The sequence below is a fragment of the Sapajus apella genome, unplaced genomic scaffold (assembly GCF_009761245.1).
Source record: "Sapajus apella isolate SASKATOON/1434 unplaced genomic scaffold, GSC_monkey_1.0 scaffold53, whole genome shotgun sequence".
Classification (NCBI taxonomy): Eukaryota; Metazoa; Chordata; class Mammalia; order Primates; family Cebidae; genus Sapajus; species Sapajus apella.
In genome coordinates, this window is record NW_022436993.1 from 1856348 (window position 1) to 1870252 (window position 13905).

At 36.3% G+C, this 13905-nt stretch overlaps 1 protein-coding gene across 2 annotated transcripts in view; it reads right to left on the minus strand.

Annotated features, from left to right (window-relative positions):
• The window catches only part of YME1L1 (YME1 like 1 ATPase), a 44048-nt gene that overhangs the window by 14191 nt on the left and 15952 nt on the right, over positions 1–13905 (minus strand). For both annotated transcript variants that reach the window (XM_032243816.1, XM_032243817.1), the window contains exons 5-9: positions 13023–13132; positions 11590–11740; positions 10790–10873; positions 8565–8647; positions 3349–3439 (exon numbers count right to left, since the gene is read on the minus strand). In XM_032243816.1, coding sequence (XP_032099707.1) covers positions 3349–3439; positions 8565–8647; positions 10790–10873; positions 11590–11740; positions 13023–13132 — 519 coding nt within the window. The remainder of the gene's footprint in view (positions 1–3348; positions 3440–8564; positions 8648–10789; positions 10874–11589; positions 11741–13022; positions 13133–13905) is intronic.

Consider the following 13905-nt stretch of genomic DNA (forward strand, 5'->3'; position numbering starts at 1 on the left):
TCAAAGTATTTTTTAAAAATCCCTTGATATGAACCTATAAAACAATTATTCATTTACATAATTTTCAGGTTGAGGTCACACCAATAACGAATATTTTGAAACACAGAAAACCGTACTTGTTTCTGCTAACAGTTCATTTCAGAATCTTGTCCAAAATTAATCTTCCTGTGTCATATAAATATTGTTTACATATCAAAAACATGACAAGGAGAATCTTGAGGCAAAAATACATAAACCCATTTATTACTAAATAAGATAAAACTTCATGTAGAAATAGATTAAAAGACTAAATAGCCGGGTGCAGTGACTCACGCCTGTAATCCCAGCACTTTGGGAGACTGAGGCAGGCAGATCACAAGGTCAGGAGATCAAGACCATCCTAGCTAACACGGTGAAATCTCGTCTCTACCAAAAATACAAAAAAAATAGCCAGGTGTGGTGGCATGCGCCTGTATTCCCAGCTACTTGGGAGGCTTAGGCAGGAGAATCGCTTGAACCCGGGAGGCAGAGGTTGCAGTGAGCCGAGATCACACCACTGCACTCCAGTCTGGGTGATACAGCAAGACACCGTCTCAAAAAAAAAAAAAAAAAAAAAAAAGACTAAACGATTAAATGTAAATGTAATTCATGAATCTTGATTTGATGCATTTTCATAAAGAACAAAATATTGTAGGGACATTTGGTGATGTTTAAACAAGACTGGAGAGTACACGACATTAAGGAAATGGTATTAATTTTCTTTGTTGGGATAAGATTATTACATTTATTTAGGACACTTGTCCTTATTCTTAGGTGATGTAAAACAAAGTCTTTAGATGTCAAGTAGTTGATGTCTATAGTTTTCTTTCAAATGTTCAGGGGGGGAGGGGGAATACACACATATACAGAAAGTAAATAGGACAAAATGTTAATAATTGTTCAGTGTAAGTGGATAGGATATGGATGTTAATTGTACTGTTCTTTCAAGGTTTTCCATATGTTTGAAAATTTTCATATCAGAAATATTTTCACATGTTAGAAAGATAGTATTTCCTGATTTATATGTTTTTATTAATATACATATTACATTGAAAAGCAACAAAACTTCCTTATATACATGTTTGTAGCATTTTAACATAAAAAAATTTTAGAGAAAGTTCAAGCTCAAAAATAGCTTTAAGACTATCCTAGTATTGTCATGTTTTAGTGATATTTAACTGGTTTAAATATTAATTTTTGTGGATTACATCTTGGTATCTGAAGATTTTTCTACAAATTTATACTGCTCAAATTTTCTACAAATTTAAAATACTCCTTGTGATTTGAAAGAGGAAGAGTGTAACTATTAATAATTCTATAATTTGAAACATTCACTCTGTAATGTGATAGCACTGATTTAATAAATGTGCCCTAAATTAGCAAAGGTTCCTGCATATAATTTCATACATTTCTGTGTTCTCAGTAGAGATGGGTGGCAGTATAAAAACAAGCATTAAAAAGGAGTGTCATCCTTTAACTCAGCAATTCCATTTCTAGAAATTTATTCTAACGAAATAATTAAGCATGTAGGCAAAGCCTTGAATTAAGATGATCATCACAGTACTATTTTTAATAGCAAAAAACTGGAAACCATATAAAAATTCAACATAAATAGTTAACTTGTGATACAACCATAAATTAGAATGATACTATGCAATCAATAAAAATCATGTTAACCATGAGAAAACTTCAGGCAAAGCTAAACTGAGAACAATCTATAAATAATTAGGCAAGTACTCTTTGCAATTGTAAAAATCATGAAAGATCCTCTCCTCCCCACTTCCTCACAAAAAAGGCTAAGGAATTGTTTCATTTAAAGAAAAAAAAAAGGTAAAAACCTAAATATTATGTGTGATCCTGGATTGAATCCTGAACTGGGGAAAAGGGTAGGGATCAGGGCAACACTACAAAGGATACTACTGGAACAAACGCTGAAATTTGAACATAGACTATAAATTTGATAATGGTTATGTATGTATGTTAAATGTCCTTTTTTTTTTTTTTTTTTAAAGACAGAGTCTTGCTCTGTCGCCCAGGAGTGCAGTGGCGCAATCTTGGCTCACTGCAACCTCCATCTCCCAGGTTCAAGCAATTCTCCTGCCTCAGCCTCCAGAGTAGCTGGGACTACAGGTGCCTGCTACAAGCCTGGCTAATCATTTCTTGTATTTTTAGTAGAGACAGAGTTTCATCATGTTGGCCAGGCTGGTTGGAACTCCAATGGCCCCTGGTTGAAGATCAGCCTGGTTTCGAACTCCTGACCTCAAGCAATCCACTTGCCTCCACCTTCCAAAATGCTGGAATTATAAGCATGAGCCACCATGCCCAGTTAATGTCCTAATCTTAGTATTATTCTGGAATTACGTAAAAGAATATCTTTATTCTTACGAAATACACACTTAGGGGTGATTATATTTACAATTTACTCTCAAATGTTAAAAATTTATTTGTTACTTCGGGAGGCTAAAGGGGGTGGATCACGAGGTCAGAAGTTCAAGAACAGCCTGGTCAAAATGGTGAAACCCCATCTCTACTAAAAATACAAAAATTAGCCGGGCACGGTGGCAGGTGCCTGTAATCCCAGCTACTCAAGAGGCTGAGGCAGGAGAATCGCTTGAACCTGGGCAGCAGAGGTTGCAGTGACCCGAGATCCAGCCACTGCACTCCAGCTTGGGAGACAGAATGAGACTCTATCTCAAAAAAAAAAAAAAAAAAAAAAAAAAAGTTTATTTACAAACGATTTTTATATTTATATATGTGTAAAGAGACAAAGTGAATAGTTTTTGAAATGTAGCTAGCTTGAGCGCCCTGGCTCATGCCTGCAGTCCTAGTGCTTTAGGAGGCCAAAGTGAGTGGATTGCTTGAGCCTAGGAGTTCAAGAGCAGCCTGGGCAACATGGAGTACCCTTGGCTCTACAAAAAATACAAAAAATAGTGGGCATGTGGTGTGTGCCTGTGGTCCCAGCTACTTGGGAGGGTCACCTGAACTCGGGAGGTCGTGGCTACAGTGAGCCATGATTGTTGCATCGCTACACTCAAGCCTTTCAAGCCTGGGTCTTAAAAAAAAAAACAGCAAAATATTAAAAATTTGTGAGTCTAGGTTAGGGGTATGAGGAGTGTTCTATGTTCTATTCTTGTAACTTCAAGTTTGAAATTATTTAAAAATGTGTAGTTACAAAAAAAAAGGCTGTGGAATTGTATGTTGAGAATGAACATCTGTTTTGTAAAATAGCAATTAAGAATTAAACATTAATCAGTTAAAATTAAATTAGTAATATATTACAGGGTTTTTTTTTTTTATATATAAAATCATAGTAAAGAAAAGATATCTTACCTTTTGGAAGTTTACCTCCGAGAACAGTAAATTTTTGTGGATTTTTCAAGAATTCAACCACTTCTTGTAATTCTTGTTTAGCTTCCTCTACCTAAAGTGACACAAATTTCCAAATAACTTTAGATAATGGGCACATTTGGTTAAATTATCAAGGCTTCCCTTTTGCAAATCATAAATTTAATTTTGATATGGAATTAACCTAGCCTTCTCTGTTTTAGTGAAAGAAGCATACAAAAATGGCCCCTTAAAAAACACCCAAAGTATTTTCCCTATTATTTCCATATGCAAAGTCTCCCTACTATCCCCCCAAAATTATTCTGAACTTTCATTTTCTGTGAGAAAACAAAAGTCAAGTACATTGGGCAGGGTTAAAAAGAAACTATCTAGAGAGGAGCATACTAAAACATGAAACATACCTTCACGCCAAAGGGCATTCTGAAATGTACAATTAATGTCATGATTCTCTTATTCTTTCAAGAAAATTTCTTAGACATATTTCTAGAAAATATTACACTTAAAAAGAGCAAAGTTATGCTTTTTTGTTAGACTTGGAATGGTCTTTGAAAGTTATTCTGATTAAATCATCAAAATTTTACTAAAGTATTAATCAAGTTAATGGTTAAAAACAAAGCATTTTCTTTTTACAGAGAATTTTAAAAAATAAAAAACAAAGCTTTGTCCACTCCTAGGTCTAGGAGAACTGTGAACATATGTTCACTAAGAGATGTGTACAAGAATATTCACACCAGCTCTATTTCAGCCAAAAACTAGAAATAACCCAAATGCCCACCTAAAAGTAGTATAATTGCACAGTGTTGTGGTATTCACATAATGGAATACTATGCAATAAGGATAAATAAACTACAACTCCAAATAACATAGATCTCACAAACATCATGTTGAATAAAAGAAGTGTCATACAAAAGAGGGTATTTTATATGCATTACATTTATCTAAAATTCAAACACAGGCAACATTTATGTATGGTATTAGGAAACGGTTCCTAGGCGGAGGAGTCAGTAACCAGAAGGAGGCATCAGGGAGGTTCTGGGCTTCTGATAACGTTCTGTTTCTTGAGCTGGGTACTTATAACACAGACATTTTGTGAAAATAGGTAGATTTGTGCATTTTTGTGTGAATTTGCTAAACTTCAATAAAATTTGTGGTTAAAAAAAGACTTGGCTGGTTTATTAAAAGAGAACTTGAAAGACAGTATCCATGTACTAAAAGAAGACTAATATACATTTGGTTAAAATAATAGATATAATGACAATTTTAAGTTGTAGGAATAAAGAAGAGATTAAACATAATTTGCTACTCAAATAAATTATATTCTCTCCCCAAATTCTGTGGCAAGAGAATTCCCACTTGAGGAACATAAATCTATCAAGGAAAATAGTTCATGGGATCAAGGTAATGAATCAAGTTATTAAAAGCCCTTATTAATATTTTTAAGTATATATATGTCTATATATTCAGAAATTCTTGGCAAGGAAATGACATTCCTATAGAAGCTCTTTGAGATTTGGTAAAAATTTGATCACAGGAACTACCTAATGGCAAACCTGTACTGGTAAATTCTACTTAATTACTTTGCTCTATATAAATTTAGGTCTTACAGCAATTATAAAATTTATTCATTTTAGCATGGAAAACTTTGTATGGATCCACCTTGATTGTGATGTCTACTTTCATTATACTTAGTATCAGCATGGCTTTAATTTAGTATTCAGAAATCCCCACATTTCAGGACAGGCATCGTGGCTCATGCCTACTACTCCAGCACTTTGTAAGGCTGACATGGGAGGGCTGCCTGAGCTCAGGAGTTTGAGACCAGCCTGGACAACAAAGTTAAGAGTCTGTCTGTACCAAAAAAAAAAAAAAAAAAAGGAAGGGGGAAGGGAAAAAGAAAGATCAGCTGGGTCTGGCTGCTCATGCATATAATACCAGTACTTTGGGAGGGAAAGATGGATGGATCACTTGAGCTCAGGAGATCAAGACCAGCCTAGGTAACACAGCTAAATCCCAAATCTATGAAAAAATACAAAAATTAGCCAGGCGTAGGGGCACATGCCTGTAGTCCCAGAGACCTGGGAGGCTGAGGTGGGAGGAGGGCTTGAGCCTAGGAGGAGGAGGTTGTCGTCAGCTAAGATTGCACCACTGCACTTCAACCTGGGTTACAGAGCCAGACCCTGTCTAAAAATAATAGTACGATAAAATTTAAAAATCAGCCAGGTGTGGTGGTGCATGCCTGTGGTCTTGGCTACAAGGGAGGCTAAGGCAGGAGATCACCTGAGCCCATAAGGTCAAAGCTGCAGTTGGCGAAGATCATACCATTGTACTCCAGCCTGGGCAACAGAGTGACAGACCCTGTCTCAAAAAAAAAAAAAAAAAAAAAAAAAACCAACCAACCAAACAAACAAAAAACTCCTCTCATTCCAAAAGCAAAAGGGTATTATATTCAGTAAATAAGTATGTACATTACAGGCAGAAAATAACAATGCTCTATCTGACCACAGCCTTAACACAGGCTCAATTTAGAAAACGTATGCAGACCTCAAACACAATGAGAAGGGCCCTCCACACTGATGATTGAAGTTTTCCAATAATCACTGCACTAACCTCTTCCTCAATTGTTCCCTTTATACAATACCAACAGGGTTCATAGCTACTTAAACTGGAAAGGAAAGGAAAGAACTGCTTGGTGTAAAACTATCATAATGATTCCCAATGTCTTACTCCCCAAAAGTTGAGGCTGAAAAAACATGGTTATGTATAAACAGACACACAAGTATGTAAAGAGAAAAAGCCGAAATAATAACATAACCAATCTCTTCAGAGTTAGAAGAGTCCTCAGATCACGTACTTCAAATCCCTCCTGCAGGAAGAATTTCTTCTAAAACATTTCTGAAAGATAATTACCCAGCCACTACAGTTCTCAGAAATCAAATATAATAGAACAGATGTAATGGCAAAGCACAGAGAAGAGCACGGTGAGGGACTACAGTTCTAGAATTCATATTTGGGAGAGATAAAAGAAACAGAAAATAAATAGAAAAAAACACTCATTTTGACTTGTCTTGATGTAAACTCATGATTCCAAATTTCAAGTGAGCCCAACAGCTTTATTTCCATTTCCTTTCATTCTCCTGTATCTACACAACTTACTTGCTCCATACACTACTCATTCCTTCTCTCCCAACCATATTCTCTCTGCTGGTGACCTTGCTTCTATCAATTTCCACAACCCCCCACCCACCAGTTTACCGACATTTCAACTTTGTTTTGTATTATGAGATAATACAAAATCTCATAATGTGTTCCTCTGTCAGACAAAATCCAAGAATTGTTTGTAATCCTCTATTCCATCTCATTTCTTTCCACGTCTTATAAACCCACTCCAGTTAGAATTTAACCCGTTCTACTCCACTAAAATTGCTCTTTATCAGGTACACCAATGATCTACTGCTAAATCAAATGGTCAGTTCCCAGTTGGCCTATCAATAGCATTTCACGTCACTGATCACTCTCCTCATCATAGAAATATTTTCTTCCAGGATACCATTCTTACCCAACTCATTGGCAGCACCTTCTCAGTCTTGGTTCCTTGGCTTCTCTTCTCTGTCTTGTGAACCTTCAAGTGTTCTATAGCTCAGTATTTAGACCTCTCTTCTAGTTACACTCACTCCCTTGGTGATTTCATCCAAACACGTGGACTTAACATATATAGATACATGTAATCTCATATTTTTAATTCTAGCTCAGACCTCTCCCATACCTCCAAAGTGGTATATCCAAGTTAGTCAACACTTTCTTCTGGATCTCTCACACTTAACATACCTAAAACTGAATTTCGAAACTTTGTCCCCCAAATCTGTTCCACTCACAGTCTTTTAAAACCTCAGTAAAGGCAGCGCACAGTAGCTCATGCTTGTAATCCCAGCACTTTGGGAGGCTGAGGCAGGCGGATCACCTGAGGTCAGGAGTTCGAGACCAGCCTGGCTAACACAGTGAAATCCTGTTTCTACTTAAAAGACAAAAAATTAGCCAAGCGTAGTGGCACACACCTGTAATCCCAGTTACTCAGGAGGCTGAGGCAGGAGAAATCACTTGACCCACGAGATGGGGTTGCAATGGGCCAAGATTGTGCCATTGCACTCCAGTTTGGGCAACAAGAGTGAAACTCCATCTCAAAAAATGAAACAAACAAAGAAAACCCTCAGTAAATATCAATTCTATCCTTCTAGTTGTTGAGACCAAAAATTTTGTGGTCCTTTTTGATTCCACTTTTCTCTTCCAGCCTACATTCCAATAAGAAATTCTATTAGTTCTACTTTCAAAAATGAACAAGTCAGATACCCCAGTACTTCAGAGCCTTTGCTCAATCTGTTCCTTTGGCAAGAAATGTTCTTTTCTCAAATAAATGCAGTTTATTCCATCTTCTCCAGATTTTCTCTCAAATGTTACCTTCTCCAACAATCACACCCTGAACACTCCATTTAAAACTACAACCCTTCTCCCAGAACTCCCAGTTCTCTTTACCCTGCTCTACTTTTTCCTCTATACACTTTTATTACCTTTTAACATACTCTACTATTTTCTTATATGACATATCAGTGTCCAATTCCTGCTTTTAGAATTTAAGCTCTATGAAGGCAGAGATTATTCTATACCAGCAGCTAAAATAGGCCCTAGCACTTAATAATTGACACCATTAAATATTTTTGACACTATTAAATATTTAACAAATTAACTGACTATAAACCAGCATTTATCCATTCTATATGCTCAAGAAATATACATTGTCTAATATGTTTTAGGTACCGGAGTTACAAAGATTAATAAGAAGAACAGGTAAAGAAGGACCATTTATTAACTATCTACTTTGTACCAAGCACATACGTCATCTGTAAGGATCTAAAGTAATTTGTTCAAGGTCACATAGCTAGTTAAGTATAAAAATGAATTTCAAACGTTAGTCAGCTTGACTCTGAAGCTCACATTCACCCCACTCTACCAGGCTGCTGCTTCATAAATTATACTAATCCCTGTCATAAAGCAAGATTTGGTCCTTGGCTATTATTATTTATCCTAAAATACTAATGTTTCTATTACTTTTGGATACAATTTTACCTATTGTAGAATCAAGTATCAACCTTACATAGAGTATCAATTACAGAATGTATGAAGAAGGCAAGGCAATCTTCTCAACTTACACCTTTAACATGTTCAAAGGTGACATTTTTCATCTGGACAGGATCTACTGCAGAATCAAGCCCTGTTGTTGTCCTGAAGCGGACTAAAGAGAAGAAATGTGTATATTAGATATATTAATAAAATTCCAATCACCTTATTTCTTAGATGCAAGAAAGCAAAGCCTAGAAAAATTAAACATCTAAGAGACCTAACTTCACATATCAAATCAGAATGAGGAATAGAAACTAGGTCTTCTGGATTTCTAAACCATCTTCAAAAGTAAGTGATTCACATTAAAAAGACATTTTTTATGTGAATAAAAAAGACTTTTTTTATTCACATTAAAAAGACATTTTAGGCCGGGCGCGGTGGCTCAAGCCTGTAATCCCAGCACTTTGGGAGGCCGAGGCGGGTGGATCACGAGGTCAAGAGATCGAGACCATCCTGGTCAACATGGTGAAACCCCGTCTCTACTAAAAATACAAAACATTAGCTGGGCATGGTGGTGCGTGCGCGTAATCCCAGCTACTCAGGAGGCTGAGGCAGGAGAATTGCCTGAACCCAGGAGGCGGAGGTTGTGGTGAGCCGAGATCGCGCCATTGCACTCCAGCCTGGGTAACATGAGTGAAACTCCGTCTCAAAAAAAAAAAAAAAAAAAAAAAAGACATTTTAGCTGCTCTGCCTATGGAGTAGCCATTCTTTTATTCCTTTACTTTCTTAATAAACTTGAAAAAAAAATTAAAAAATAAAAAGACATATTTGTACTTTCTAGTTAATAAAATCAAAAATTATTTTCCACTTCTCACTGTAGTATCTAATGATAGAAATCTTATATCAATGTTTCTCAAACTCTGGTGTGAATAAAACTCACTTGAGAAATGTGTTAAAATGCAGGTTCTCAGGCCACAGCACCAAACTGTGTTTGAAAATTTGAGAAAGAGCCCAGGAGAATTTGCACTTTTAACAAACACTTTTGATTATTCTGATAATAACTGGTCACAGATCTATACTTTGAAATACACCGCCTTAAAGTTAGCAGAAAAAACTGACATACATTAATAAAAAATTGAGGCTTAACACATTATATTTTTCATATAATTTTCTTCCTCTGACAACTGTTATTACTTGCCCTCAAATGATCTATCACTTATGACATCATTAAGTACAAGCCAGACAGAAAATGTCTGATAGGACAGTAAAATATTTGAGATCGATTTTGGAGAACTATTACAAGGATTTCTTAAATCTTTCCCACTCAGGTAGAAACTTCCAAATTAGAGTAGTTTATAAATGAGTAAATTGAACACTTTCTAATTTCCTCAAAAGAAACCCAAAATACTGTTAAGATATGCTGAAAAATGAGTTGGCAAAATTCAGGGTAAGAGGAAATGCTTAATAAATCAAGAACACAAAAGTTTGGAGAGCACATTTAAAATAGCAACTTTAGAATGAACACTAATAGTTTTAGCCCACTAAAGTATTTTTTAAGAATCTATACATCAGGAGGCCGAGGCAGGCAGATCACCTGAAGTTGGGAGTTTGAGACCAGACTGACCAACATGGAGAAACCCTGTCTCTACTAAAAACATAAAATTAGTCAGACGTGGTAGCGCATGCCTATAATCCCAGCTACTCGGGAAGCTGAGGCAGGAGGATCGCTTAAGGCTGGGAGGCAAAGGTTGCAGTGAGCCAAGATCACACCATTGCACCCCAGCCTGGGCAACAAGAGCAAAACTCTGTTTCAAAAAAAAAAAAAAAGAATCTGTACATAACCTTAATATTAAAGAGAATATTTTTCACACAGGGTGAAAACTGCACAGTAGTTTAAAAGGTAATTAAAACCACTTATGTGTGACACTAATACTTCATTTCAGATGAGCAAACTAGAAAAAAAAGGAAACATCTAATGTGATTTTATGAACAAACTGAGTTTATTACTTTATCTTTGAAATAGAATACTATTTCAGCTTATATTGCTATTATAAAATTCTTCCACACAATTTTAAAATTAATTAATTGATTATTTTCCTTTTACCTTGTTGACCAGGATAATTTTTAATTTTATAATTGGACAGGTACCATTTTCTAAAAATCTGGGAAACTAACCACTATTAGGAATAAAAGCCTAGATTCTAGAACTACATTAATGTGGTCTTTCTTTAAGGCTCACATTCGGCATTAAAAGGAATCATGTATTTAAAGAAATAAGAAACTAACAAGTTAGATAAATAAAAAAAGGTTTTACCAGACAAAAATGGGTTTTTTAAAAGTCCATAAATGCCTAATAGCAGCAGAATGAAGAGAATCAGACGCGTTCGCCTTAGGGAATCTAGGAGAGAAAGAAAAAGCCTTGTATCAAATGACATTAATGAAATGTGACAGCTGAATGAAATGCAAATGTTAGGTTATTGTTGATAATCCTATTTCATCAGATGCAATTTTGGAATCTTTTTCACAACTGCTATGATTTCCTGTAAGTACCCTATTACAAAAAACTTCATTAAGGCCGAGCATGGGGGCTCATGCCTGTAATCCTAGCACTTTAAGAGGTCAAGGCCAGAGGATCACTTGAGCCCTGGAGTTCAAGACCGGCCTGCACAACATGGCAAGATTCCATCTCTGCAAAAATTAGCTGGGTGTGGTGGCACATAACTGTGGTACTAGCTACTCAGGAAGCTGAGGTGAGAGATAACTTTAGCCCAGGAAGTTAAGGCTGCAATGAGCTGTGTTGCACTATTGCACTCTGGCTCAGGCGATGAAGCAAGACCATGTCTCAAAAAAAAACCCCAAAAAAACAAAAAACAAAGAAACAAAAACCTTTATTAAGCCATTCACACTTCCTATTCTCCAATTTGTTTCCTCTCTTGAGAAAGGGAAACCATCAGCAGTATCTCCAGTTCTACATAGATTAAGTTACAAATATAGTGGAATTGAATCAAAACAAAGATGGATGGTCTTAAAAAAGTTATTTAAAACTTAAATGTAGGACTATGACTTCCTTTCAGTTAGTCTTCTCAAACATGGACTGTTTTCAAATCAACTTACCATTGGTTTTTTGAGTGAGTGCTTGAGCTTTCAGAAAACCTTCTGCAAAACCAGTTTTAAATGCATCTTGGTGAGCTTCAGGTATATTTTTGGTTTTCATGAGTTTGTCCAAACTCTCAACATCTGATCCTCTGTCCCGCAAGAGAAACCCCTGAATACACAGACAACACATCAGTACTGGTTAACGTCAAAGTGACACTCCCCAATAATATTGTGACCACTCAAAAAAATTCACTAAAATTCTATAATTTTTACTGTCAATGTGAAGAAACAAATTAAGACTCAGCAATGAATTAAACAATAACTAGGAAACTAATACTAGATCCTATTCCTGGATCAGTCAATTAATAATATAAAGAAAGTGGCATTATTCTCTGCTAGAATGCTATACTGAAAACAGATAGGTCATATACTATCTTAGGGTTTGATTGGCTTAATGTTCATATCCCTTTATGTCTGCTAGAGGAAAAATCTCATTAATTTACTAAATGTCTACTAAGCACCATTCACATACTTGGCTGTAAGTTCTGAAGCTGTAAAGGTAAACCACTGATCTTAAAGTTTTCAGTCTACTGGAGAAAAATATGTAAATAGCTAAGTTTCTTAAACCTTTTTGATATTATAAGTATTATGTATGGTGGTAAATAAAGGCTACCTCAGAAAGACAGGAAACACCTTATAGAGAGTAAGACATCTAAAGCATGGAATAAACCACCATGAACAATCTAGCAGAGGCATGAAACAATAGCCTTCAGTGCTCAAAAACTACAAGCAATCTTATATAAGACTTCAATGCTAAGAGAAGAAAAGGGAAATGGAGGGGGACATATTGAAAGGTGAGAAGAGAAACATGGCAGGTAGAGGGGCATGAAATTCCCAGTGCATCAGATGGAGGTAAGCAATAAAGCAGAGTAATGTAACTAGATCATCATTTTAGAAAGATTAATGGGTGGCAGTCTGGAGGCTGGACTGAATGCAGCAAGACTAGAGGCAAGGAGACTAAACAAGTATTCCTTAGAGTAACTTAGGCAAGAAATGGTTATAGCGCATCTATGACAGTGGAACAGATTTTTAAAATATTTAGGAGCTTAGAGCAACAGGACTTTAGTGATTAATGGATGTGGGAGATGAAGCAAGATGGATAAATGTAGCTTGGCAGCCAGAATTTTAGCTTGGGTGGATGCTGCTCACTAATACAGAGAACACCTAAACAGGTGTATGTTTGTGGGAAAAAATCTAGTAAGTGGAAAGGCAAGTTTGAAGCCCAGAAGAGTTAGTGGTATAATGATTACACAGGTTACTAATCCCTTATTATTAGTGGAAAGAAGGAAGAAAATCTATCAGCCAACAAAAGAAATCAGATATTGAAGCTCCTCACTGTTTTCAACAACTTGAAAGTATTTGCTTTTTGGATCATAAAAAGGTCTCATTACCTTCACAAATGATGGCGCTATATTCTGTGTTTCAGCTAATCTCTCGGAAGTGGACTGGAGACGTCGTGTTCTCGATTTCAAAGTTTTAAAACCCCGAGACTGTATGAAAACTAAATAAAACAATACCATTCACTGTCACTTTCAATTGTTACAGGAAAAGAAAAATACCTAAGATTCTAAAGTCTGACACCCTACCTGTATATCCTAGTCTATCTAATTTGCCTGATGCTTCACTATATTTTCGTTTGTTTCTTTCTTTTTTGTAGAGATGGGGTCTCTCTTTATTGCCCAGGCTGGCCTTGACCTCCTGGGCTCAAGCAATCCTCTTGCCTCGGCCTCCCAAAGTGCTGAGATTAGGTGTGAGCACTTAAATCTCCCATGCCCAGCCTACATTTTGTTCTAACATCCTTTATTCAAAAGGAACTTTACTTTTATGTTGATAGGAGATAAAAGTAAATTGAGAAGTCAGAAGGTTATACAATATAATTTTAAAAACTATCAACTCTGATAAACTGATTTTTTTTTCAAAAAAAAAAAAAGAAGAGGAAGAAAGGAAAAAAAAAGGGCAGGTGCAGTGGCTCATGCCTGTAATCCCAGCACTTTCAGAGGCTGAGGGGGGCAGATCCCAAGGTCAAGAGATCTAGACAATCCTGGCCAACATGGTAAAACCCCATCTCTACTAAAAATACAAAAATTAGCTGGACGTGGTAGCCGGTGCCTGTAGTTCCAGCTACTTGGGAAACTGAGGGAGGAGAAAAGCTTCAACCTAGGAGGTGGAGGTTGCAGTGAGCCGAGATTGAACCACTGAACTCCGGCCTGGTGACAGACTCTGTCTCAAAACAAACAAACAAACAAACAAACAAAAACGAAACTTCAGCTAAGT